Source organism: Crotalus tigris, unplaced genomic scaffold (assembly GCF_016545835.1).
Source record: "Crotalus tigris isolate CLP2741 ecotype Arizona unplaced genomic scaffold, ASM1654583v1 scf7180000017940.1788314, whole genome shotgun sequence".
Taxonomy (NCBI): Eukaryota; Metazoa; Chordata; class Lepidosauria; order Squamata; family Viperidae; genus Crotalus; species Crotalus tigris.
In genome coordinates, this window is record NW_024096732.1 from 48,024 (window position 1) to 72,720 (window position 24,697).

The following is a 24,697-nucleotide window of genomic DNA, read 5'->3' on the forward strand; positions in this document are numbered from 1 at the left end:
TGCAGCCTCTAATTTAAATGTACTAGAATGAAAAAAAATTAACCTTTGGCAGAATTGCTTTCTCCTAATAAATACATCTCATTCCCAATTCAATGTAACCAGGAAGATGAAAAAAGACAAATTTGTTCTTGCTTTTGTTAGGGCTAAAAGGACTTTGTTCAAAGCCAGGCTCTAGAAGATCTTCCCATAAAGAAGATCTGGAAGCTCAGCAGATCCGCAATTCATGAAAAACAAAACATCACAAGAGGATGTAGCAGGACAGAAAGACCGAGACCACACCTGACACACTGCACAGTTCCATTCCTGTAAATCCGTGGCATCCTGGATTGCTTCCAGCAGGCACAAGCTGAGCTACGTCCAGGAGGTCACTATTCAGAGGACCCACCTTCCGCCTGGACCCAATTCTTAATCTGCTAGCAATACTGTCCATACTGAGAAACCGGTGCTACAATATTTGTATCCGCTCAGATTTCTGTTTGCATTCTCAAGCCAAACATTTGTAACACTTTCCAGTACAGAAGGAATAACAGGAGTTTTTTTTGAAGAAATAAGCACAGAGGCCAGCTCTCCTCCTAAGCACTCAGGCTATGGATGCTACCCGGCCATTACTGGGAGGGAGAAAGTCAAGGGGGCCGTAGGGCAGGCTTTGTTTCCAACTTTCAACAGCCTCTCCACGCCCTTCCTTCCCTTCTATGCCCCTTTTCTGTAGGGTAACTTTATTATGCAGTGTCAGGTAGGAGAGCCTGGCGCTGTTAGCTCGGGCCTTCCCATTGCTGCTGCTGATTTTAACAATTGAAGTGACTTGAAGCTAAGTTGTTGAATTCTTATTTTTCCTTTTTTGCCAGCTGCACTAATTATCAGTGAAGAGAGGTTGCAGGGCTTCTAAGACATCTAGAAATCTAGAATTTGCCAAAAATACCCTAACACACACGTTCAATCTAAGATACAGTACTCCCTGAATAAAATTGGAAAAACAGTATTTTTTTTTAACTTCTCACATATATTGGTTTACTGTACGGTATAGGCTTACCAAAAGTAACCTCCCAGGCTCCATGTGGCCTGGGCGCACTCTATGTAGGAGTTCTATAATGTCTTTCAGGTTCAGTCTGGGGGGGGGGGAGTGCACAGGGCTCCCATTCATAGCCAAGAATGTGTGCATAAGCTTGAAATGTGCAAGTCAAAATCCTTCCATTTTTGCAAGCAAGTACAATGCATGACCCAAAGTATCAGAAACACATCTACTTAAGTGTCCTTCCAGTTTTTACAAAAGTCAGAATTTTCAATGCTACTTTAATTAAATGTACCTAAGTAGACCTCCTACAAAAAGTCTGTAACTCTCCATTTGGAAAAATGCCTTTGAAGCCCAGAAGTAGATGCCAAGGTAGACTTATTATAGGTAGAAAACAAGCATCTATACATGACCTCTGGGTGACCTGAAAGTGCAGGAGACAGCATAGAGAGCATCACGAAGACGGATTTCAAGAGGAAAAGGGCTATATTGGAGAAAGACTATTTTCTTCCTACAGGAAATGAAGACAGACAAGGGAAGGTGCACCTTCCTCCTGTCCACAGAGCTGATCTGGCGTTTTCCACGAGGAGATGACTGGAAGAGACAGCCTCAGTTCAAGGGGCTTCCACAGGAGCATAGAGAGAGGCTACAGGCCACAGAGATCTAGCAGTGGTGCAGCTTTGACCTGGCCATCTGTTAAGGTTTTTCCGTTCGATGGCCATTTAGTAGATTCTGACCAACTGGTTGGGTGATTTTCCTGATACAGATGTCAAGATTGTAGTCCCGAGTATGGTGGAACCTTAGTAATCATTCATCAGTTCCGGGAGGTGCGATGAGTACCAAAAGCAATCAGTACCAAACAAATTTTTCTCATAAGGAATAATGTAGTGAGTCACATAAGGCGGCTGACATGGACAGGTTCTTGTGCTTTGATTACCAAATAAACAATGGACAGTGGGACAAAATTTTCACATCAAAATATGTTGAGTACCAAATCTGATGAGTTTCAAAGCAGTTGACTACCAAGATAGCACTGTATGTACCTGCAGGGAAAAATCTCAAAACTGGGCAGGAGAGGTCAGCCGTGAGTTAAGACAAAGGAACTATAATAACTGCAGAATCTTCAGCTTCCCTAAAGCACATCTAACAGGCAAGAGGCGTTTTTGGACTGGACCTATTTTACAAATTCTGGCTGTCCTCATTCATGAGCTGAATGATAAACCTTCCCCAAATCACTGAATTATGGTCCAGTATTCTCCTGAAAGTGCCAGCTCAAGCAAACTCAGCTAAAGGCGATGCATCCCCATTTATTATTTTGTTCTCCCAAGCAAAGCAAAACCTTAAATTATTAATTTAAACCATTTGTTCAGTTTGCACAACACAGCGAACAAAATATGCTACTTTACACTATGCATTAAAACTAACCAATGTTTCAAATAAACCAAAATAAATATGCTGATATCAATTAGAGGTACTAAGTCTTTAACTCAGTTAAACGTATCTTGCAAACTCAACCATTAAACAGCACTAGGAAACCTGGCACGTGTGAACGAATGAAGTTATAGTTTCAAATCCTCAAAAGAGAAATGGAACTTTTAAATTTGTAAAGGTATTGTTTCAAGACCTCTCATAGGAGACTCCCAAATCTGTATAATCAAAAATGTATTTAAGAGTGAGGCTTTGAATTAACATTCAAAACGTGAATGTGAAGCAAGTCGAACCTCTACAATGTCAATATCAGTTTTTACATTACTGTATGGCCAATTCTTCCCCCAAGAGTAGCAATATCAAAACAGACACCATCTGGAAGTGCCCAAGAAGCAGCAGCTGGGGCAGCTTTGCCTGATCCTAATGAAGATGAAGATGAAGAAGTATGGCTGTTGCCTTAAACACTTTGGAGATGGGTGAGATTTGAAAGAAGAGAAGAGTAAAATCCACCCAACAATCTCATCGTAAGACTTCAGGAGCACACGGAGGTTCCTTCTCCTGCCGTAACCCCCATAACCTGAGCAGACAAGTCCAACCTTTCAGGAAGCACCAACGCAGCCATCCCTCCTCCACTGAGCCCGACAGCCCTGCCCAGCAGACAGCAGACAGTCCTAGTGGCCAAGGGCCCTGTCTCTGCTCTACTAAGTTTGGCCAATCATACCCCGGTGGGTCTACATTGAAAATTGGTCCCTCACTGCTTCCCTGCTTTATGTTCAACATGTGCCTGGGAACCACTTAATTCTTTTTCAGAGGAATGATGGGTAGAGTAAGGCATCGGGCTCTCTGCTTCCGCTTGATGGAACTGAAATAAACTATTATCCCACTCAGAATGTTAATTGCTTCTTTACTATTAAAAATTAACAATAGCCCTTTTAATATATTTGATTATCATATTAGTATATAAACATTGTTAATATTTGTAATATGAATATTAATGGCATGTTTTACACATGGATTCATAATACTTTGCAATATTAGTAGCCGTAATCATAAACACATTAACAGAGCCAAAAGCAGCAATCACACACTCAAAATATTTTAAGGGGATTGTATCCTAGCAACTGTACAACACACCTGTAAGGTAGGCCAGTTATCTGCCAAGCCCCCCAGGGCTGAGGTCCCCTTCCCTGAGACTTTGTAATACTTCAGTTAAAAGTACGAGAACAATTTAAACCAACAGGGGGACCTAGGTCAAGCCTTGAAAGTAAAATCTGTTCAGAGGTGCCGAATATCAAGACTGGAGAAAAACATGACTGCAGGCGAGACGGAGAATGAATTAATTGCAGGACGGCACTGCATGCAGCGCAGGTGGCGGCCACTGGCTCTGCCAAAGCCTGCCTTGAGGACAGGGCAATGACAAGCCAGGGGGACCCTGGACAACCTCCCCCCCCCCCCGACTTGAAGAACACAAAGCCCCTCAAAGGTCCCCCAAGTATTCCCCTGTCCTTCTAGGGTTTAATGACTTGTGTGTAGAGTATCCCTGTCAGTTTCCTCCTCTTGGGATTTCCCAATTCATTGGAGACCAGAATAACCAACACCATCTCTCCAAACCAAGCAAGGGCAGCTTCCCTTCCCTTCCCTTCAAGGGCTTTTAAATGATAGTCAAGCACAACTAACAAAGTAACTGATCATGTGACATATAATTTTATTTTAAATGGAACTAGTTGGAAATTTGAGACCTGCTTTCTTAGCATTATAAAATGACTCTGACATTGTAGCCCATCCAGAGAATCTCCTATAAGAATCAGCCAGCCGAAGCTTGCTTGGGTAAACATATCAACTGTTAATCTGTGACCAGTTAAATTTAATTGCAACCCCATTAAACATTCTTAAACTGTCAGCCTCCTTTCTGCACAGAAATTCTGCAGAAAATATGATTCCTAAGTACTACAAAAATTAATGCTACCTGAGCTGTTTGGAAAATTGCTCGTTTTTTAATTGTTCCAGAATCTTCCCAAAAATCCAAACAATCTCCTCCCCTTTCGATGGGGGAGGAAGGAAATGGGATTGGTTAGAGATGAAATCTCAAATTGCACTCTCCCCCCCCCATTCCCTTAGGAATGACATCCTCTGAATTTTTAATTCAATATTCAATTGCAGTTTAGATTACAATTAAATATAGTTAACAATCTAACTTCTACCCACAGGGAATTTTTTTTGAAATTCTAAAAATTTTTTTTTTTTAAAAAATCAGTTTAGACAAACTTTCAAATTTTCAAAAACATATTTTTCTACACTGAGGTTCTTGTAATGGGGGGGGGGGAGATTTTAAGCTACAGAAATCTGTTCTGTTCCAGCACAGAAATGCCTCTTTTCAGGTTGTCTGCTGCAGCTGTGGAGTCGGCCATCTTGATATTTTGTTCCCATTTTAAAGTGGAGACTCTGCAGGATTTGCCCTTTTATTTCCTTTTTTCCCCCTTCAGATTTAATGCTGCTGTTTTTCTGACCCTGTTGCCTCAGATGCAGAAGCTGCACGTCACTTTCCACAGAGATTTAAGTAAAAAAATTATGTAAATTAGTTACTCATTCTTTATAAAATGCAAATCATAATAGAAAAGGAAGAGACAGACACAACGACCAAAACTCAAAAGGCAATTTTACTACTCACAACCCCATGTGAGAAATTCAAAAGTATATTGCTAATTACAAACTAATCAGTAGTTGTTAGTGAGATTTTCAACTTGGTTATAGGGCAAAAAAAAAAAAAAAACAATTTTAAAAAATTTCTTAAGATAGCCTAATTTAATTTTGCAAATTTTTGTTATTTTTTAAAATCTGCAACTTCACATCTGCAGTGTCCTCAACCAGTAGTATTTTGCATATACTATTATTAGTCTAATGATGCCTTTATACATAAAGTGTTACATTGAACTCACAAGAGATGTTATCTAGTGTTATTTTAGGGTGGAGGCAAAACAATCACTCCCCCCAGTTCTACATGGATTATAAATTAAATGCTAGAATCATTGTTTTAATTGTGCCAACAACATAAGCTTTCAGAAAATATATGTCGTTTCAGAACAAAAGGCTTTTCTGTAATCTTAACTTCAGCTTCTCTGACGTTGCAGGATTGGCTCATGTTTAAAAACAAAGCTTTTTCAAATCAGATTTGAATAAAACCTTAAAAGTCATTTCCCCACAAAAAATTGGGGTGTGTCCTCAGAAATTTTCGTATTATGCAGACACTTATTTAAAAATTGTAAGATTAAGTTATACTTCGTGAGAAAATAAATCCAATACTACTTAACTGTGAAATGCATTCGAATTTGCAAGTACAATTCTTAATTGCTTTACAACAATTCTTCCACCTTCACCCAAACTGATTTCTTTCAAATTGTTCTTTTTCTCCTTGATTTTATTTCCCGATACCGCCTGTAAAACAGCTTATTTTTCATTTAAAAAGATGGGGAAAGGAACGTCGATTTCACCAAATTCAACCTTAATTTGCATATTAAAGACTCCAGTTTAAAACAAAAAATTGCGGACATCCAAGAGAAGCAGGGGATGCTCCGCTGTTTCCAGCATTTCTCAGATTAAGAAAATTCCAGAAGGAAAAAGATATCTCAAAAACAACCAACGATTTAAACTTTCCCTTCGAAAACAACAAAAAGAAAAAAATATTTTTTCTTCAAATTTAATTTTTCCCCCTATTTTTAGAATAGTCTCCCCTAGGTGGCGTCGTTTTAATCAGAGAAAACTCGTTTGGAGAAAATCGGAGAGAAGAAAAAAAAAAACCCACACACACACACACACACACACCCCAGCCAGAGCCAGCGGAAAGCCCTCCAGCCCCGGCCCAAAGGCGGGCGGGGGCGCCGAGGGGGCCCCGGGGCCGAGGCCACACGGCTCGGAGGGCGATGCAGACACGGCTGCTCGGGGAAGCCGGGCGGAGAGAGGGGACGGCGCGGCAGCCGAGTACCCGCGGCCGGGGCCGCCCCCCGGGCGATCGCGCTTACCTGCGCCGCGGCGACGGGGGCGACGGCCCCTCCTGCGGCCTCCTGGCCTTCCGAAGAAGAGGCGGCGGCGGCGGCGGCTCCCTCCCCGCCGCCGCCCGCTGCCCCGGGGCCGCCCGGCTCCTTCATGGGGCTGGGCTGGCGGGCGAGGGGCGGCAAAGGCGGCTCCGGTCGGGCCGGGCCGCCGCTCTCGCTCGCCAGGCTGCTGCTCCCGCCGCTGCCGCGCGGCGCACAATGCGGAGCGCCCGCCGCCGGAGCCGCCTCCCTGGCCGCCGCCGCAGCAGCAGCAGCAGCAGCGCGGGTGGGCGGCTCGGGCTCCTCCGCCCCCTGGGAGGACATGGGCCGCGCCAGCCGCTCCCCAGGCCGCCGCTTCAGCGCTGCCGGGCCGAGCTCGGCCGGGGCGGGGAGCGCGCCGCCATCGCAGGCGGAGGCGGAGGCGGAGGCGGCCCCGGCGGAAGGGCGGAGGGAAGCGGCGGCGGCGGCGGCGGCGGCGGCGAGCACTCGGCTGAGCCTGCCGGCCTGCACGCCGCACCGCGCTGCGCCCAGAGCGCGCCGCCTCTCGAGCGCGCCGCCGCCGCCGCCGCCTCTCGCCCGGCCTCCCTCGTCGCTTTGGCCGCGCGCGGTTGCTGCGGTTCCTCCTCCGGCGCGCACCGAGGCGCCTCTGCCCGGGAGCCCGTCCAGAGCGGGCCGGTTCCGGTTGCAGAGCTCGCCCGCGGGGCGCCCAAAGGAAGGCCAGCCAGGGCGCTTCCCGGGAATGCGGGCGCGGGTCGTGCACCTGCCGCGGAGGCCCTCCGCAGGATCGAGCTGCCGAGCGCCAGGGCCTCGCTCCCCTCCGGGCCGACGCGGTTCCCCCGGGCCCTCCTCCTTCCAGCCGCGCTCTCCAATGCTCGGATCTGGAGCAAGCAGCCCGCCCCGGCCCAGCCCACGATATTCCAGCGCACCTGCACGGTGTCCTTTTCTCCGTCCTGGATGGAGCCGGCCAGGCTCCCTAGGACCACGGAGAGCCAGGGAGGGCACAGTCCCCGGTCCCCAAAGGGAGACTCAAAAGCAGCCAAGCCAGCCCAGCCAGAGCAGGAGAAGCAGCCCGGACGTTCTCCGGGAGCGGAACTCTTCGTGGATACAATATATCCATGGCTGGGAAAGAATGTCACAATATTGACTAATAGGACAGACAGTGCAACTTTGTACAAAACAACGTGAAGGGCTGGGCCACCCCCCTAAAGCGGGCTCCAACCCAAGCGAAGCCCTTCCAGCTTCAGGCATGGAGCAGGATGGGATGAGGAGAGGCAACTTCAAGCAGGAAGGCCAGGCTCCACCTGGGCCGTCCGAGGGGCCGTAGGAAGCCAACTTTCAAAATTTTAAACCACTAAAACAGAACCATACGAAAAACATATTAAGTGACTGATTCAGTCCACTAACCTGGCCAAGCAGCAAGATTTGTAGCAGCCTGACCCGTTTATGGCAAGAGCACAGGATTGCAATCAGCATCCGGCAAGAATCATGGGGCATTCTGCTCCCAGCCCCTTAAAAATTATTTGGGATAGGTGCAACCACACATTTGATTCACTTTATAACCTCTCCTCACAGCCCAGTGGACTTGCTGCCAAGTGGTCTGTGGCACCGTTTAAATATCACCTGCCTTTGTGCAATGAAGTGAGAGCAATACTAAGCCTATCTAGGCCTCCTCACCCTTTCAGCAGCAGCTAAGAAATGGGGGCTTCACAGCCAAGCAAGTAGGTGAATTGCAAAGAGGTCGACAGTGTTTTGCGTCATCTTGGCAGACTGGAAGGTGTAATGGTGGTTCTACATCCCACTTGAGTGGGACACCACAGAAATATATTAACAATTCTGTGTGGAATAAAGGAAATAGATATTCCCTTATTATTGTAATAACATCCAGTGGGACAACAAAATCATTGATGCAACAAGATTTAAAAATGGTGGAGAGTGGGCACGCCCAACATTTTAGTTTCTTGTTTTAAACCATCTTCAACAATAAATCAGTAAAGCATCTGTCTGATTGTAAGCAAGCCTTTCATACTAGTGTGATGTTAGCCAAAAGGCAAACGCTACCTCTGGGAAACGTTGCGGCTTCTGTGAAGGAAATGCAAGGCACGAGAAGGTCCTCATCTGAGACCCTGATGCCTTCCTCCTGTTGCCCGATATGGATGATGCAGCTGCCCGATAATGAGGCTAATTAATTTTCAATTTTTTAAATATGTCATTTTAAAATACAAATATTTTAAATATAATTAAATAAAGGTGTTTGGAGATGTTCTGCAAGCAAAATGAACAAATAGTGATCAATGCCACAGCCAAGGCTGCTGAGCTGCCTGCTGGGATCCATGCTGAATACCAGCATTACACAAAGGCAGATTGCAAGGATCTGACAGACCATGTGCTGGCCTTGGTTCTGGTGGAACTGAAAGAAAGATGAATTCTTCACCTACAATTTAATTTCAGTTAAAAAACAATTAGAGGTAGCTGCATAGGACAAGTCTGCTCAGGAAAACAACTATAGTAGCATTAAATGGGATGGTGGTGCTAAAAATCAATTGCTCAGCAGATTTGGAAATTGGTATTGATGCACCTCTCTAAGTACCCCTAAAATGGGTCCGCGGCATGCCAGAAACTGAGCTGCCCCAAAAAACAAAGCCCCATCCGCAGGATGTAGGCAGTACACAAAGCACGCCCCCTTCGGTCCGTGGAAAAACCTCTCTCCACGGAACAGGTCTCTGGTCGCCCAAAAGGTGGGGGCCACTGTTCCCTAAAAAGGAACAGCGATTGATTTGCACCAAAAAGTAACCAACAAGATTCCAGCCTGCTGGCTCAATTTCCCAGCAAGTCTTTGGCTAACAACAGAGAACTAGAAAGTTGGCACTTCCTTCCTCTGCAAAGCCACGCTGCCTGGGTTGTGGAACCAGTCCACAGCCTGTCTGGACTTGTCCAGTAGTTCTTCGTTCTGTACCTGCCTCTGACCTCAACCAAACCTACCTTTGTCTGAAAGGGGAGGGAGGGGGAACGATTGCATTCTTGATTTATTTCTTAATTTCTAATCAGAATAAATTCTAATTTCACTGACATATTTTGAACTTTAAATGCAGCCTGTAGCTGAATTTTTTCACACCTTAGCATTCCTTCTCCACAGTGAATAAGTCTAAACTTTTTTCATGAGCACAATATGAAATAAAATAAAAGGACAACCAAAATCCACTGAGTTTCCTCTGGTACCGACCACAGTATCAAATCTTCTTCATTTTAAGCATGAAATACAATTTCAATTCATTGTCTTGGCTTGGAAACAATGCTGACTATATTGTATTTATTTTAAGATCACCTTACATTATAAACAAATCATTTTTTATTATTTAAAATAGTAACATGTTAAAAATTAGATGGCAGGAGGAAGTATTTCCCCAGAATACTAAAACTCTCTATTTAAAGAAGGCAGCAGCAAACTGTGGATACTGTATTCTCTGGAAAAATCTGTCACAACATCCACTTCATTAATGCTGCAATGAAACAAAACCAGAAGATTTGCTCTAGCACACACCAAAATATAAGCTTTATTTCCCACAGAAGGCAATTCCATTGTATCTTGACCCATCCTTAATATAGATTTCTTTAATGAATCACATAACTGGAAAATATTCAGGCAAATATCATCTAAGTTAGGATTATTAATTACAAACATACCACATTAGGGAACAAGTTCATAGTGCAAAATCTGGGCTTTTGGCCACCAAGATTTTGTATCCTGAGCCACAGTTTACATCAAGGACTACAATCCTCCTGACTGGCAGCTTCCCTGGCAACTTCTCTCTTCCTTAGTTCACACAACACATATACAAATTTACCCTGCAAACAAGCAAGAAAGCCTCCCCTGGCAACTGCTGAGGCAATGGTTGTCCTGCTCCGGGACTGCCCATCTCCCCTCCCACCCCACATCCCAGGACAGAGGCCAGGGGGTGCTTCTGGACTTCTCCTGCCCTGGCAGCTGTGGGGCAGCCTTGAGGTCTAGGCAAGAAGCCTCTTCTCACGGGGGGGGCTCCCCAGTCAGCCTCCCCAATGCTGCTCCCCAGCATTGAACAGTTGCTGCCTTTTTCCCCTTTCATTCCATGGTGCCCAGTTCTCAGAGGTTCCCGTGCAAGTCCCTGAAGTTTTCTTGCCAAGGGTTTTCAGACCTGGTTCACCATTGCGTCCTTTCTAGGTTGAGAGAAAGTGACCGGCCCAAGGTTACCTACCCAGCAGGCTCTGTGCCCAAAGCAGAACTAGAACTCACATTTTCCCAGTTTCTATCCTGATGCCTTAATGACTACACTTAATGGCTTTCAGATGCTACTATCGCCCCAAATGCATATATAGAACATACCAGGATGGTTTATAGATGAAGGCAGAGACTACTACTATTTAAAAGTGCTGCGTAGCCCTACCCAAACCCCTCATTTTATGTACAGTGCTTGCACGCCTGAGTCAGTGCAGAGGAAAAACAATAGATCCAGAGGACCCATCAAAATTATACAGAGCTGGAACCGTGGAGGTAAGGTGGAGGGTAAGAGATGGCAACATAACTCGCCTTGCTTACTTTTCACTGGATGTTGCTTGGGCAATTGGCATCTAGCAGGGCAGTTTGTGCCTTTCTGTGCCAATTTGTTTATTGCTTGCATGGCTAAAAGTCAGCTTCTTTTGGGTGTGCACCTGTGTGTGTGTGTGTTTTTTTAAAGCCTAGACTCTGCTGAGCGACACAGCGGGAACACTGCCCTCTCCCGGTCACAGAAGTCTTCTACAATGCAGAGCATCACCCAGCGGCAAATTCTATTTAGCTGGGGCAAATTTGTTAATGCTTCGAAAAAGGGAGCCTAGGAAGAAGATGCGGTTGCTGAGGCCCTCTTTGAAGTAATTTCCATCTCCCATTTGTAGACTCAAAAGACAATGAAATGTAAGAAAGAAGCGGCATTCATCTTTGACTCAACAACGTCTCTGGCCTCCCTGCATGATATCCTTTGGAGCTGTAAACCTAGCTTGCAACTTTGTTATATTAATGTTTAACTTTATGTGTGAAATTCTCCAACTAATTCCATGACCTTCTATTTCTTTACTTTTCCTGAATTGTGAATGGCCGCCATGATGGGGATGACTTGTAGCCCAACTTTATTTTAGACAGCTTGAGGCAGTCCAGATGATACGAAGAAGGACTCCTTGCCTCCCCCACCAGGAGACCCACGTTCTGAGGAAAGACGGAGGGGCTTCCTAACCGATGCCTGGTTCCTGGGAGGGGAGGGCAACGTGAAAGGGCAGTGCCTGGAATTCGAGTATTTGGGAGGAGGGCCGGCTTCCGTGGGTAGCCCCGGACAAGCCCACGTGGCCATGAATCCCACCACCATCACCCGAGCCCCCCCCCCGTCCCACCCCCTGCCCGACATGGGCTCCACTGGTGCTCACCGGAGCCTGCCGTAGCACACCCTTCCCTTCAAGGAGCACCCTTGGTGGACTGGGCCGGGCGGGGAAAGCCGCATGTGCCAGGTGCCCGCTCTGCCCCCCGCCCAGCAGTCCCCAGGGCCTGAAAAGGAGGCCTTGCTGAAGGTCCTCCTGGCGGCTTTCTCCTTCCCTGGGGAGATGGAAGAGGCCTTAGAGGTCATCTGGCCCAACCTCTGCATTACATCCCTCATTTTAGAGCACGTGTGAGTGTTCGTTTTTAAACAATCTTTGTTTAATGAATAGCTGCTCGTTTGTTGCCCGATAAACCAACCAAGCTGCCTCACAAATTAATGTAGCTGCGAAGAAACAGGAAAAAGAGGAAAGACGGCTTAACATGTCTCTTTATTTATCCTAAATAGACGTGATGTAGTAAAAAACAAACCGACAAAAATATTTTAGAGTGCAGAGATAGGCCTGAGTAGTAAACCAGGCACTTGGTCAAAAGATTTGTTGGAGGAGATTTAATTTCTCTGGACCCAAACATGAACAGTCACCTGGATATGAATACAAATCCAGACACACTGTTGTCTCACACATTCTTTTATGACACAGCACAGAAACATACAGATGTTTTTCCGTCTCTACAAAGTACACTGCTGTTGCAACAAGATGCTGTAAGCTTTTTACACATCTGCTGCTGGAGCAGATGTCAAAGGCCAAAAAATAGGAACAAGACTGACCGAGAACTGACTGACATTCTGCCACACACTCCAAGAATCAGGGATAAAACCAGGAGAGAAATCATGGCTATAAGGTAATAAAAAATATTGCACTTAAAATTTAAAAGGAAACTCAACAGGGAGACATTCTCACAGACACAGTATCCCACTAGAAGGCTTCAATAAATAAACTTAGCCAGGGTTACGCCTCTCAGACGGCTGAAGAAAAGCAGGACAGGACAGTTAAGAAGGGGCGCTCTGCCGAGAGGAGACACGCCAAGATTCAAAAGGAAAAGTCTGCGGGTGACCCTCTCCCTCCGTCTGGTTCTTGTGAGGATGTGGCCCGTTCATGAAAGCCACGGATGTCCCAAGACGGCTGTGTGTGCAGGAGGAGCTCACCGCAGCACAGCCACCCCCAGCACAGCGGAAGGGTGGAAGAAAAGTCTCTGGACCTCACGGCCGTCCAAGGGAAGACCTTCTCCTTTGCAGCGTTGGGTGCTATGACTTCATCGTACCAGAGGGAAAAGCAGGTTCTTGGGAAGAAGGAATAGTAAAGCTGCTTAGTTCTGTAACACCAGGCCCCTTTGGGTGGGAAGACAGATTTATTTATCCAGATAATCCCTTAGCCAAAAATGTAATTATTTGTAAACATAACTGCTCCCCTAAAGTTTCCTGGAGGAAGACCTAGCCTCTTTTCTACAGGGAAGAGCTAGGTTTCCTCGGGTTAATGAGGTCCAAGTACAGCTCCGAGCGCAGGAAGCGGGGGTAGGAGTCCTTCTCCATCAAGCCGTAAATCCGCCTCTGGGCAAGATCAAAGCAGCCCCGGCTGATGTTTTGCAAGCTCTCTTGGGTGTGTTCCCGTGTGTAGGAGTCCAAATTGACCTAGAGCAGGACGGACAGACACTGGTCACTGTCAGGCTGCCGCTTATTCGGAAGGGTGACATCAGAGGGACAGATGAACAAATACTTGGACAAATAATTGCAGCTCATTGTGTTCTGCGTTAAGCTAGAGATAATGCAGTTTTCGATAGGTGGCATAAATGTCTGCTGGAGTGTTATCTAGTCATGAAGTATGCTCCAAAAACCTGCCAAGCCTATTCCGAGCTTACAGTGACCGGAAGGCAAAAGAAGAAGCGAGGGAGGAACTTGATGCCTCCAGCAGGGCCTTTCAAGATTTCACGGGGTAAAGCTGCCTTACAAACGTGGAACCAACTTAAGAGCATCTCTTCTCCAAAAGGGTCCTCGGCCTTGTTTCTCTGATGGAATCGGGGCAGGTGGTAGCAAAGGGGTTTCCGTTCAGCAGTTTTGAAAATGTGCTTAAATTTCGGCAAAGTTCTTTCTATTCCACACTTGTGCCGAGCAAACGTTCTACAATTTGTCTGGTTCCCAACCAGGCTGGCCCCAACATTCAGGCGCCTGGAGATACCCAATATCCCTTCTGCTACTTACCTCTTTGCACGATTGGACAGCAATGTATTCGGTGAAGATCTTCCTGGCCGTAGCTATCATCTTGGCCTGAGACTTGATGTTCCTGTATTCCTCACACGCCAGCCAGAACTCCAAGTTCTCCTCACTGAACTCGGTGTGCAGGAAAGAACGGAAGGCAGCCACCCCATCTGAGCAGGGATGAGAGGATGCAGTGGCTTTTGTGAGAGGTGCTTATGCTACAAGGCACCCAGGCTTCTCTGGCACACAGCCACCTTACAGGATAAAATAGATAAAAAAGGGGGGGAGGGTACTTCTGCTCCTTCACGAAGGACACAGCTAGGCATCTTTTATGTCAGGAAGCAGGTTCTCTCTGAAGAAGATGTTACGGGCTTTGTATCCAGAGGAGAAGTTGGATTAAGGGGACTTTTCTTTGAGTGCTTCAGATCTTCTTATCTGAACTTGTTTCGATTCAGTATCTCTGGGCATGAGAGGAGGCTGCTCCAAAGCTCACAGAAATTTGTTTACATCAAGTCTCTCCAACAGAGATGTTACACATCTGTCATTTTGGAGGATCGTCTTTGTGTATGTGCACAAAGCTTACAGCTTAATCACCTGGTATGCAAAAGCCCCCAGACCAAGTTGCACCTCTGGTTAGATGGGCCTTGTGGGGGCAGTGATGGGAAAAGGTGCTTTCGAAGTCCTGCGCCTAGTCACAGCGTGCAACACCTGGCTGCTCTCTGACTTTCAAGTCGTCCAGGTGCTTGGCAATATTATTCTTAGCAAAAATCATCTACTTAAGAAAGTTATCCTCTGGCCCAAACAAGGACCGAGGTCCCATAAGCCAAGGCAGGAACAGGAGAGATCAGGGAAAGGAAAGTGACCGCTACCCTAAAGCTTTGCTCCGTTTCCATCCTTGAATGTTCAAGATCTGAGTTCGGAATTAATGGGTGAGGGTTTGCTCAAAAGCTCTGAAGAAGGAAAGGGAAAAGGAAAAAAAAATGCTGACTGGCCTTTGACCATTTTAATTCAAACTCTTACAGCAATCTGATTTTTGAAACTCAACACTAGAAAAGGCTCCTTACATTTATGTTGCAGCAGCTTTTCCAGTGAGTCTCCCCACTTGAGAGCTTCTTCAGGAGGTGGCCTGGCGGGAGGCAAGGGATGGGCAAGAAGGAGATTACTTTAATCACATTGTATAATAGCCAGGTGAAAGATGGAACCACTGCGGGAAGAAGAAAAAAAACTCCCCACCGAAGGGGCTTATTAAAATGTCTCCTCTTTAGAAATGGAATAATTCTAGAACAAAAATAAATACTTTGACCAAACTAACTCGAAATTAGGTACTTTATTTAACCTGCCTATCCTACTCTTCTGCAGTTTAGTGACATTATGCAGAGAACAAAGGAGTAAGAAATAGTAGTCCAAAGGGACAAGATAAAAAAAACAAAACACTGGAATCAGAGCCAAATACAGTTTACCACAATCCCGTTCCCCCCCCCCATTCATTTCTGTCCTTGCTGCCTTCGTGGCTTCCACCACCTCTGCCCACCACTTCACCCACAGGGTCCTGAACGTGTGTGGTCTCCAGTCAAGCGATCCCAGAACAGGCTTTGGCTGGGCTTATGGCTTATTGGTCAAAAGGTGCCCCCCCGCCCCGTCTTTCCCACTGGCAGCCAGTGTGACATAGACACAACTGAGGCTGGCAAGCTCATCCACACCTCAGTCAGGTTTTCCCCTAGACAAAGGAAGTTTCTGTCTTCAGGGATTGCTTCCTTACCACAAACTTCCAAGTCTCCCAAATCATCTCAGTCTCAGACCTTGTCAGCGCCGCCGCCCCTCCTTACCGCACAGGCTTCATCCCTTTGTCGGCCTTGTTCTCAGGCTGGCCGCCCAGGGCTTCATGCCGCTTCCGAAAGAGCCCCAGTCGGTTCTTGACGTCTTTGGCCCTGCAAGGCGAGGAAGCCAGGAGGGCGGGTGAGTACCCAAGCCCAGCCGTGGAGGGCTGGAGAAGACCTGCCGGGGCAGCGCCTCTCTTCCAATGCCGCAGCGGTCACAGCCCTTCTGAACGCAGCCAGTCAAAGCAGAGGCAACACACACACACACACTCACTGGCTCACAGTCGTGGGAGCTGTGGCCTCCAGAAAGTGTGTCTCAAACCATTTGGGTGCATTGCCTCCATTGCCACCAATCACGCACCCAGCAAAGCTTGTGCTAGAAGAACGTGGGTTAACATCAGCTCAGATAAATACCAAATTCTGCCCCTTGCTTGCAGGCCAGCGATGAGACGCTGTGCCAGGAGGGCTTGGAGGTATGCCTAGGAAGAGGAGGGATGAACCCTACATCCCTCTAGACGGACTAGGGGGCAGGGAGGGTACGGAAGACAGACAGCATGGGCCCTGTCACGTAAGCGGTGGATTTCCGAACCTCCACCGACTGCTTTTCCTTCAGGGGTGGAGAAACTCTCTCTCCAGAGGCAACCAGCCCCTGCAGCATTAACGGGAGTCTGAACAAATGGAAACTGGCTTCCGATTCACAGCCTCGTGTTCCGAGCCCCAAAAACGGATGGTCGAGAGAGATGCCTCCACCCACTCAGGCTATTTAGGAAAAGGACCCACACCTTGGCCAAAGCACAGCCACACTTACATTGCCTTGTTCATCTTGTGGGCTGCTCCTGAGTCACAAACTCCTTCAGAGTCCAGCACCTGCTGTTGCTGTCGCCACCATCACCGCAATGGGAAGAGGGACGGGGGGGGGGAATAGAAACTAGGTAAATTCAACTGAGGGAGACAGGAAGGAGTTAACTATTTTCAATCATTTGGTTACTGCTCTCTTTGGCTTATTCTTCCTTTACTGTTCACTGCCAAGAGTCGGAACGGATTGGGGCAGCTTACAAACACTGTAAAACAAACCAACGGACCATCCTTCAAGAGCAGCGCTTATTTGCCGGACCGAACTGCGCACAGAGGAACTTGCTTGGGAATCTCTTTGCTGGGTCTCCCCTGCCACCCGGAACCCGGGCAAACCGTGGGAAACCGCGTCTTGGTCAAGCGCCACCAGCCCAGCTCTCCGAGGCTTCCGGGTCTTATCAGGCCCAGCGCTCTTTCCGCCTGGCCAGGACATTCCTGGGCCTTTTGGGTGCGCCAGATGGGCTCAAGCACGTTTCCTCTCATTGTTGAGAGGGGGGGTTCTCCACTCCCAAGCAGGAACTGGCCAGGGCTGGCCTCTTCCAGCAGCAGACAGCCACCGTGGAAGGCAGACCATTCTGCTCGGCCCGTGGGATGATTCTGCTCACAACCCATCTGAGGGTGGGTGAGAGGAAGAGGACTGGAAGTGGGCCTCGGCTCTGGGGAAGTGGGCTGGCTTCCCTGCTGAATGTAAGCTAGCAGGACCGGGGTCCTTGTGAAGAGGGACCGGGCAGTTTCCTTCCTCTTTCGACACTGAGCCTCTGACCAATCCAGTTAAGGAAAAGGCCCAGAGCCTAATGCCAGGGACCTGCCTGCCATACAGTAGGTAATGGGAAAGGCCCCACTGGAAGCGCTGCTCTTCCTCTCTGTCCCTGCCTCTCCGCCTCTCCCCGCTTTGGAAAAGGCTGCCAATTCTCTTCTGCTTTGGCAGGGAGCCGCCACACATGGCTGCTGAACCCCCCTCCGGAAGCCAAGCAAGCATCTCTGGGCATTTCAGAGCAAACCCTGCTGGAGACATGAAAGGCCCAACAATCATTCTTAGAAAAAGCCCCTTCCCTGCATCTCTTTGGAATGGCCAGTCATTTCAGGCACATCCCCTAGGGGGCAGCCAGCACACATTGTGTGTGCAAACCAGGGGTGAGGAAGATGGACACCAAGGAAGGCCTCCCTCGCTCACAGAGGGGGGGAGGGGGGGGAAGAGCCAGCAGCCAGGCAGGCCAGGAGTTTTGCAAAGGGGCCGTCCCTTCCTCCAGAGTCCCGCACACTGCTGCATCACAGAGACTTCGGGTCCTGCTGCTCCCCTACCCTTATTTTCACAGCAGCTGCTCTTAGCAAGGACATGGCCAGGCTGAAAACAGAAGCTGCCCATTTATCTTGCGTTCAAAGTGCTCAGCCGCCAGCATCTCGGAGCCCCCCCCCCCACGAGGCAGCTGGCTGCAGAGGGAAACGGCTGTGCTGGTGGTGGGTTATCCTGGCAGTCCCAGTCAAGCCCTGATCATGCCCACCTGGACCCGGTCAACCATGGAGCTTGCTTTCCGAAGATGCCATAAGAATCTGCCCTGCTGCTTCTGAGCCTGTCCCACAAACCTACAATTAGCCAGACCAGACTCTGGCCAGCATTCTGGGCTTGCAAATGCCTGCTTCTCTTCCCATGGCGCCCGGCACAATGTTGTGGCATCAGCTGTGAAGGTCCTGTAAGGACACTGAAAAGCATAACCTGGCACCAAACAGGTTCCCCGGGCCATTTGTGCTCTAAATATGTGAACAACAACAAAAAGTTGTCCAACTGAAAACGCAACATTCAGGCCACATCCGATATCCTAGAGCACAGGTCCCCAACCTTTTCGGCACCAGGGACCGGTTCCGTGGAGAGGAACAGGAAGTGAATTCTATCTCCAAGCTCCTGCCCAGCCTCCTGCCTGCCCTGGAGGTCAGAGGCACCATTGGGTTAGATACAGAGAAGCTGGGGGCCAAGGCCGGGTTTCATGCAGATGCATCCACTGCATCATGCAGAGAGATGAACGGCTGCCCTCCCTGCCCTACGAGAGCCAGAGGGGCCGGCTGTGTCTTTAGCCAAGGGGGGCGCTGCTGTATTCGCACTATCTGGAAAACACACATGGAATGCAACATAGTGGATCTAAAATTCTATAGCCTTTCACTAGGAGCAAGGAAAGAAGGCTGCATCTCCTATGGAAAAGGACCTCCAGCTCAGAAGGGCCAGCAAATCTGGCATCACCACTCAGAAGACTAGGAATATATTTTTCAAACCAGCTCTCTAAATAAACTCGCTTGGAGTCGAAAGGCCGCATCCAGCCTTGCCCTCTGAGACCTGGATCCCGGAAAGGATGCGCTGCGCAAGGCCCTGGCAGACCCAGCAGGCAGCAGAGACTGTGGCATGGGATCCACTTTCCAGATAATTCCTGCCCTGAACTTCCTCTGACTTTTTCTGGCACAACTGCTCCAAAAGTGCTCTCCAGGGCCCCCATTCTTACACACACACACACACAGGCTCACCTACCTTCCGATTCCCAACGAAGAGCAGAGTGAGTTGGTGGATGGAGCCCCCGTTCTTCGTAAGGTGTTTCTTGAGGCTCTGCGGAGATGGCAGCGTCCAGCTGGGGGTGGATCCTTGCATCTCGGTGTAATTCAGGCTGGTGTCAGAGGTGAAGCAGTGGCCCGCTCGGGGCTCCTCAAGCAGGCTGCCTTCGCTGTGAGTCCGACGCCGCAGAGAGTTCTGCACACTCAGGCTGCACACTGACGGTTCGAACAAGCTGCAGCGTTTTCGATCGCCCCTGGCCAGACGGGCCTCACCGCTGTCCTCTTCCTCCTCTTCCGCCAATTCCCCTGGACCGCTGAGCTTGAGGCTGGTGAGGCAGGTCAGGTCTTGGCTAAATGCCCCGTCCACCTGCAACTGTGGGATTGCAAAGGCCGCAGAGCCACTGCCGAGCGCTTCCTCTTCCTTCCGCTCAAGGTGGCAGGTCTGCTTCCCCTGTTCCATCCCGATGCCCTGGACGTCTGCCACAGCTTCATCTGTCACCCCCTCTATGGAGCTGTCTCTCCCAGGACAGGCAAGGCGGCGGCTGTCATCCTGCCCCACAGATGGCACTGCCCCTAATTTCTCAGCTCCTGGCTCAAGCATCTGGGGGGAAACAAAGAGGAAGGGAAATGGGCCCACTGCAGGGTTGGAGATGGGATAAAAAGTTTCCAGCGTCCTCAGTCATCCTGGAAACTTCAAGCAGAGTCTGATGTCTCTGAACAGCCACAGCGCTTAAGGACACATGTGGATGGCCTTTCTCAAATACATCAGGTGCATTTCCTTCAAATAAAGGACACAGTTGTTGAAACCACAAAGGTTACTTCTTCAGATGCGCTCACCTCCCATCCCAGTCTCTGCATAAAACGCTCCCCCCACCGGTCCTATATTTTGGAACCACAGTAGTGTGGCACAGAGCATTAACATGAACTAGCATATAGGCCAGCATATATTACACTTTCCACCTAGGGGGTTACTCAGACTGAGGCCACTAGTATCTGTTCTGACCACAAGCAATGATCTTCTGATGTAGTACTTGCTCCTAAATTGTGTGTGAAAGACCCTCCCACTTCCAAATTATATTCTGAAAATCACTATCAAAAGCCCATCAGGAAGAAGCTCCCCCCTCCACTTTCTGATCAATTGCCCCATAAGAAACCTAGAAACCACTGGCAAAGAAGCTGGGATAGGAAAGTTCCTATCAAAGTTCCTTCGAAGAGATTAAGGGTTGGTCTTAAATCCCTGGCGTAGATGCTGGGATGCCTGGCTTCAGCAACCTCAGGGTGGTGAGTGACCAGCTTGCAACAGATCGTAGTTGCTTCCGGCTGCTATTTCTGGGTGAGCGGTTTGCAGGTAACGCCATGTGAGGGAGTGATTACCTAAGCCCCACTAATTTCTCTACAAACCCCTTGACGCACACGTCCTTGTCCAAATGAGCTATCTGACTTTCAGGGGCCCAAAGCTAATTGAGATCTGCTGCCCAGGTATTTACCCACACCTGATCTGACAGTCTGCTAGCGCTCCCTGTCCCAGACTAGCCGAAATGCTTAATTGGACAACTGAAGTCCGGATGTAAATAAGGCTTTAGTTCAGGAAACAAACAGAGCTGGTCAGGTTCCAACCTGTCTCCTTTGCTCAGCGGGAGCAAATTACAAAAGATATTCCTTGGGGGGGGGGGCAGGAGACATAGGAGAGGGATGTAAACACCCTGTTGCTCAAGCAGGCCTTGTGCCACATCATGGGATCACACACAACACATCCCGTTTTTCCACTGAGCTGAGCCAGGCAGGCAATGGAACAGTGACTGATCGGGTTGGCCTTTGGAGAAGGCAGATGCCACAGGAGGTGGATTTTAAACACTTCATATTCTCCCCAATTTATCAGGACACGTGGAGTTAAAATTTGCCTGCTTTACAGGAGAGACGAGGAAAGAGAATAAAATCTGAGAAATCCAAGAGTCCAAATTTATGCTTCCATTATCCCCAGAAATGTAGCAATGGCCACCAATGACTAATGCTGGTGGTAAATATGTAAATATCTTCTAGAACTCTTGGTTTGGATAAAGGACTCCCATCCACGGGTTTTCAGGCCAGAAAGCTGAACTCTGGTCCAGCACAGCCACGACACAGAGCATCTTCAGCGTTTCTAGCAAAGAGGGAAGTGAACTTAATGGGGTGATCAACCAGATCAAAGTTTTAAGAGACAAAAATTGCCCCTACAGCCCTAAGCCAAATTAAGGAAAAGTAAAGCCAAGTTCTCTTGCTTGGGTTTGGCCTTCGAATGCTTACTGTAATGATGAAGGGGGGGGGGGCATTTGGTGTGTGGCCAGATGTGCTCCTACCTCCTCCAGAGGTTACACAAGGACAGCACAACCGAAAAGCCCCATGTCTGCCTCAGCTGTGGAAGCTCACCTTCATGGTGTGTGGGGGTGGGGGGGAGAGAGGAGTCAGGGCTGAAGTCACCTGCCCCAGCTAACCTACTGGCAGAACAAAACCTTTCCATGTTCCTGCCCCCCCCCCTTAAGCCATCCCATCCTCCTCCTCCTCCAGCTGCCACCAGTCCCTTGGCCACCTGCTCCCCACCACCTTCCTGAGATGGCCCCCCCTTTGACATCCCCCGGGGCCTGCTTGGGTCGCCAGCCCTGCTCCCGTTGCCTTCAGCCATTGTCTGCGCAGATAAATTATCTTTCCTAGCATGTAGATCAAGCAAGCTGAAAAAGTTGCTTTTCATTTATTTTGGTGCCAGGAGCAGTTTCATGCCCAAGGAAGGGCGAAACCCACAAAAACCTACCCTGCTCATTTAGTGTCATGGCACATGGGCTAAGCCCCCTGTCCTCCTTCCACAAAGTGTGACTTCAGAGAGGACTCACACATACCTTGTTTTCTCCTCACAACCACTAAATATTCTTGCCCAAAACTAAGTACAAAACACAGCCCCCCCCCCTTTAGCCTTAGTAGGGATCTGCAACACTGTTTAATGTCTTCAGAATGGCGGGGTGGGGTGGGGGGGCATAGTACAAACCTATAAGAAAGAGAAGCAATCCCTAATCACAATGCAACATCTACACAATATGAAACATCTAAGAAGCCTGGGTGTTTATCGCCTACCTCTGCAAGAGATGTCCTGCAGCCCCTTCCAATTCACGGGGCAGGGGAAGAAAGGGGCACCCCGAGCCCAGCCTTTGGGGAGGGGCGCAGCCACTCTCGAGATTCCCCAGATTAGTCTCATCCAGGGCGAGCAGGAACGCAGGACAGGAGGCAGCCGCTACCTAGAAGGCCCAGGCAGAGGGGAGGGCTCCCCCAAATAGGGGCCGCCTTCCAGAGAGGTGGCTCTGGCTGCTGCTCACCAGCTCTGCCGGCCCTCTTGTGTGGGCGCCTGCCGAGGATTTTATTGACGAGTCACATCGTCATTGGATTAAGTGCAGCCAGGAACTCTGCCAAAAAGCAGCCAATTCCGATTATTCTCCTAAAACACCGGAGGCAGAATTAACATCGGCTGGACAGAGGCAGGCACTGCTCGCTCCCACCCTTCCTGGGAACAAAGGGGAGCCTTCAGCATCAGCCAGGCACAAGGAAACAAAGTCTGCATGTTGCCCAAGGCCCCAATATGCACTTTGGCTCCTCTCTGCCACTCCCACCCCCCTCAGAGGCCAGGCAAGGGCCCAGTGACCCTGAGGCCGCAACAGGAAAACAAGCCAGAGGCGCCATCTCTCTTGCACAGCCAGGCTTTGTGGCCCTGGATCGAAAGCTCCGCAGGCCGAGAGGGAGTCGGTGAGGAGGCCTTGTCGCTTCTACTCTCTGTGCTGAACATCCCGAATAGGGCGAGTCCCTGCCTGGCCGGTGGCCGTGGCAGCATCTGGAACTTGCCAAGGAGACGGCGAGGCAGCCCTGGTGAAGAAACCTCCACAGAGTCCGGCAGCACAAGAGCCAAAGCCAGCTGGGAGGCCTTGCAGATGGACGCTCTGCCGGGAAGGACAGGGAGGGAGGGGGCTGCCGATCCTGACTTGGCCCGGACCAGAGCAGGGCTCTTCTTGTGGTCCCTAATGGGCCACGTGGTTCATGCGCTGAGGAGGGTCCTCCCTGACCAGCTGAGCAAGGACCCCCTGCACTAACTGACTGCAGCCCTTCCTCTCGCTGCCCCTTCTTACCTTGCTTTCTGCCGGAGGGGCTGTCGGAGTCGTTCTTGGCTGCTGCTTCACGATGTTATCCATCAGACACCAGCACACCCTGGTCTTCTGCTCGTGGGAGCGAGCCTGCAGGCTGAGCACACACTCCAGCTCCTAGCACACAGGGGCACAGAGGCCGGGAGAGGTCTAGGAGAGGAAGGCCCACCTTCCAGCATAGCCTGGATCCACGGGCTGGGCTTCCTCAGCGGCAGCTTTTCTCTCTGGGTTGGCTGCCCGCCTGGGATACCAGCTGTAAGGCGCCCTTTACAACAAAACTAGCTGCATGCACAACTTCTTTTGCTGAATACCAGGAAAGAGTCACGGTGGGCTTTTAGTCAAGCCTGTTAGTCTGCCTGTCCTTTGCAGAGCCAGGGTCCTCCTTACCCTTCCAGAGGTGGCGGCAGAGTTGCCAACGCAGATCCCCTCTCCTGTATCTGTGATGGAAGCCACGGAGGGCAGCCCTGAGCAAGGGGTACAGCTCCCCTCCAAAAGGACTCCAATTGAGAAACAGACACCGCACACCCTCCGGTGCACACGTGTGTGTTATTAGTAGCCTGTAGCCTCAGCACCTTCCTAGCTTGGAGCAATTAAAAGGGATGATTTAAAGAAATGGATACAGGTTTGTGGAACCTACAGATAAGCCCAACAAAGCTACAGATGCAGATAATACAGCATTTAACTGTCCCCAAGAGGCTGGTGGAGAGCTTCCCAAGCGCTCCCCATCACAGGCAATCCAAACGCCTGTCCCGGAGCCCTTCCCCACCCCCCCCCCACCTTGGATAATGGAATTAAGGGCTTGCATCAATTCAATTAGGCCCGCCAGGAGCAAAGCTCTGCAGATTGACTGCTGGCAAAGCGGAGACAATGCTTTGCAAGTGGTGCCTTCTCCTTCCCTCTCCTTCTCCCCCCCCCCCCTTCACACACAAAGGACACCTTTTACTCAAATGTCTCACAATGTTCATCCACCAATCCCAGAGATATTCTGGAACAAGGGCTAGGATAAACCTGGCCTGCAGGTTGCCTCTGATCATCTAGTCTAGTAGAGGGGAAGTAGTAACGAGTTGTGAGTTGTGTGATCTTGAATCAGGGCTTCAGAGTTTCAACGTGAAGATTTTGGCTCAACCCAGGAATGTGACTGCTCCATTTCCCCCCCCCCCTTTACTTGAACCGTGTTATTCATATTCAGAGCCCTAAGCTGATGTCTTCAAGGAAAGAAGCTTATTGCCTCACTGGCGCTAACTACAAGCGCCACAAGGGCAACGGCCCAAAAAACTCTCTTCCTTATTTACTGCTGCAATGT

The 24,697-nt window shown here is 49.2% G+C and overlaps 2 protein-coding genes across 25 annotated transcripts in view; both read right to left on the reverse strand.

Annotated features, from left to right (window-relative positions):
- ZNF618 (zinc finger protein 618) overlaps positions 1-7,379 on the reverse strand; it is a 43,545-nt gene extending 36,166 nt beyond the window's left edge. For 2 of the 7 annotated variants that reach the window (XM_039344862.1, XM_039344861.1), the window contains exon 1: positions 6,454-7,379. In XM_039344862.1, the coding sequence (XP_039200796.1) occupies positions 6,454-6,789 (336 nt within the window). In that variant the 5' untranslated portion in view covers positions 6,790-7,379. The remainder of the gene's footprint in view (positions 1-6,453) is intronic. The other 5 variants (XM_039344859.1, XM_039344858.1, XM_039344860.1 and 2 more) reach the window with 3 other exon arrangements.
- Positions 7,380-12,251: 4,872 nt separating this feature from the next.
- RGS3 (regulator of G protein signaling 3) overlaps positions 12,252-24,697 on the reverse strand; it is a 33,438-nt gene continuing 20,992 nt past the window's right edge. For 12 of the 18 annotated variants that reach the window (XM_039344889.1, XM_039344879.1, XM_039344878.1 and 9 more), the window contains 7 exons: positions 23,380-23,511; positions 19,218-19,838; positions 16,659-16,726; positions 15,860-15,961; positions 15,098-15,159; positions 14,037-14,203; positions 12,252-13,469 (listed from right to left, as the gene is read on the reverse strand). In XM_039344889.1, coding sequence (XP_039200823.1) covers positions 13,284-13,469; positions 14,037-14,203; positions 15,098-15,159; positions 15,860-15,961; positions 16,659-16,726; positions 19,218-19,838; positions 23,380-23,511 — 1,338 coding nt within the window. In that variant the 3' untranslated portion in view covers positions 12,252-13,283. The other 6 variants (XM_039344881.1, XM_039344895.1, XM_039344896.1 and 3 more) reach the window with 6 other exon arrangements.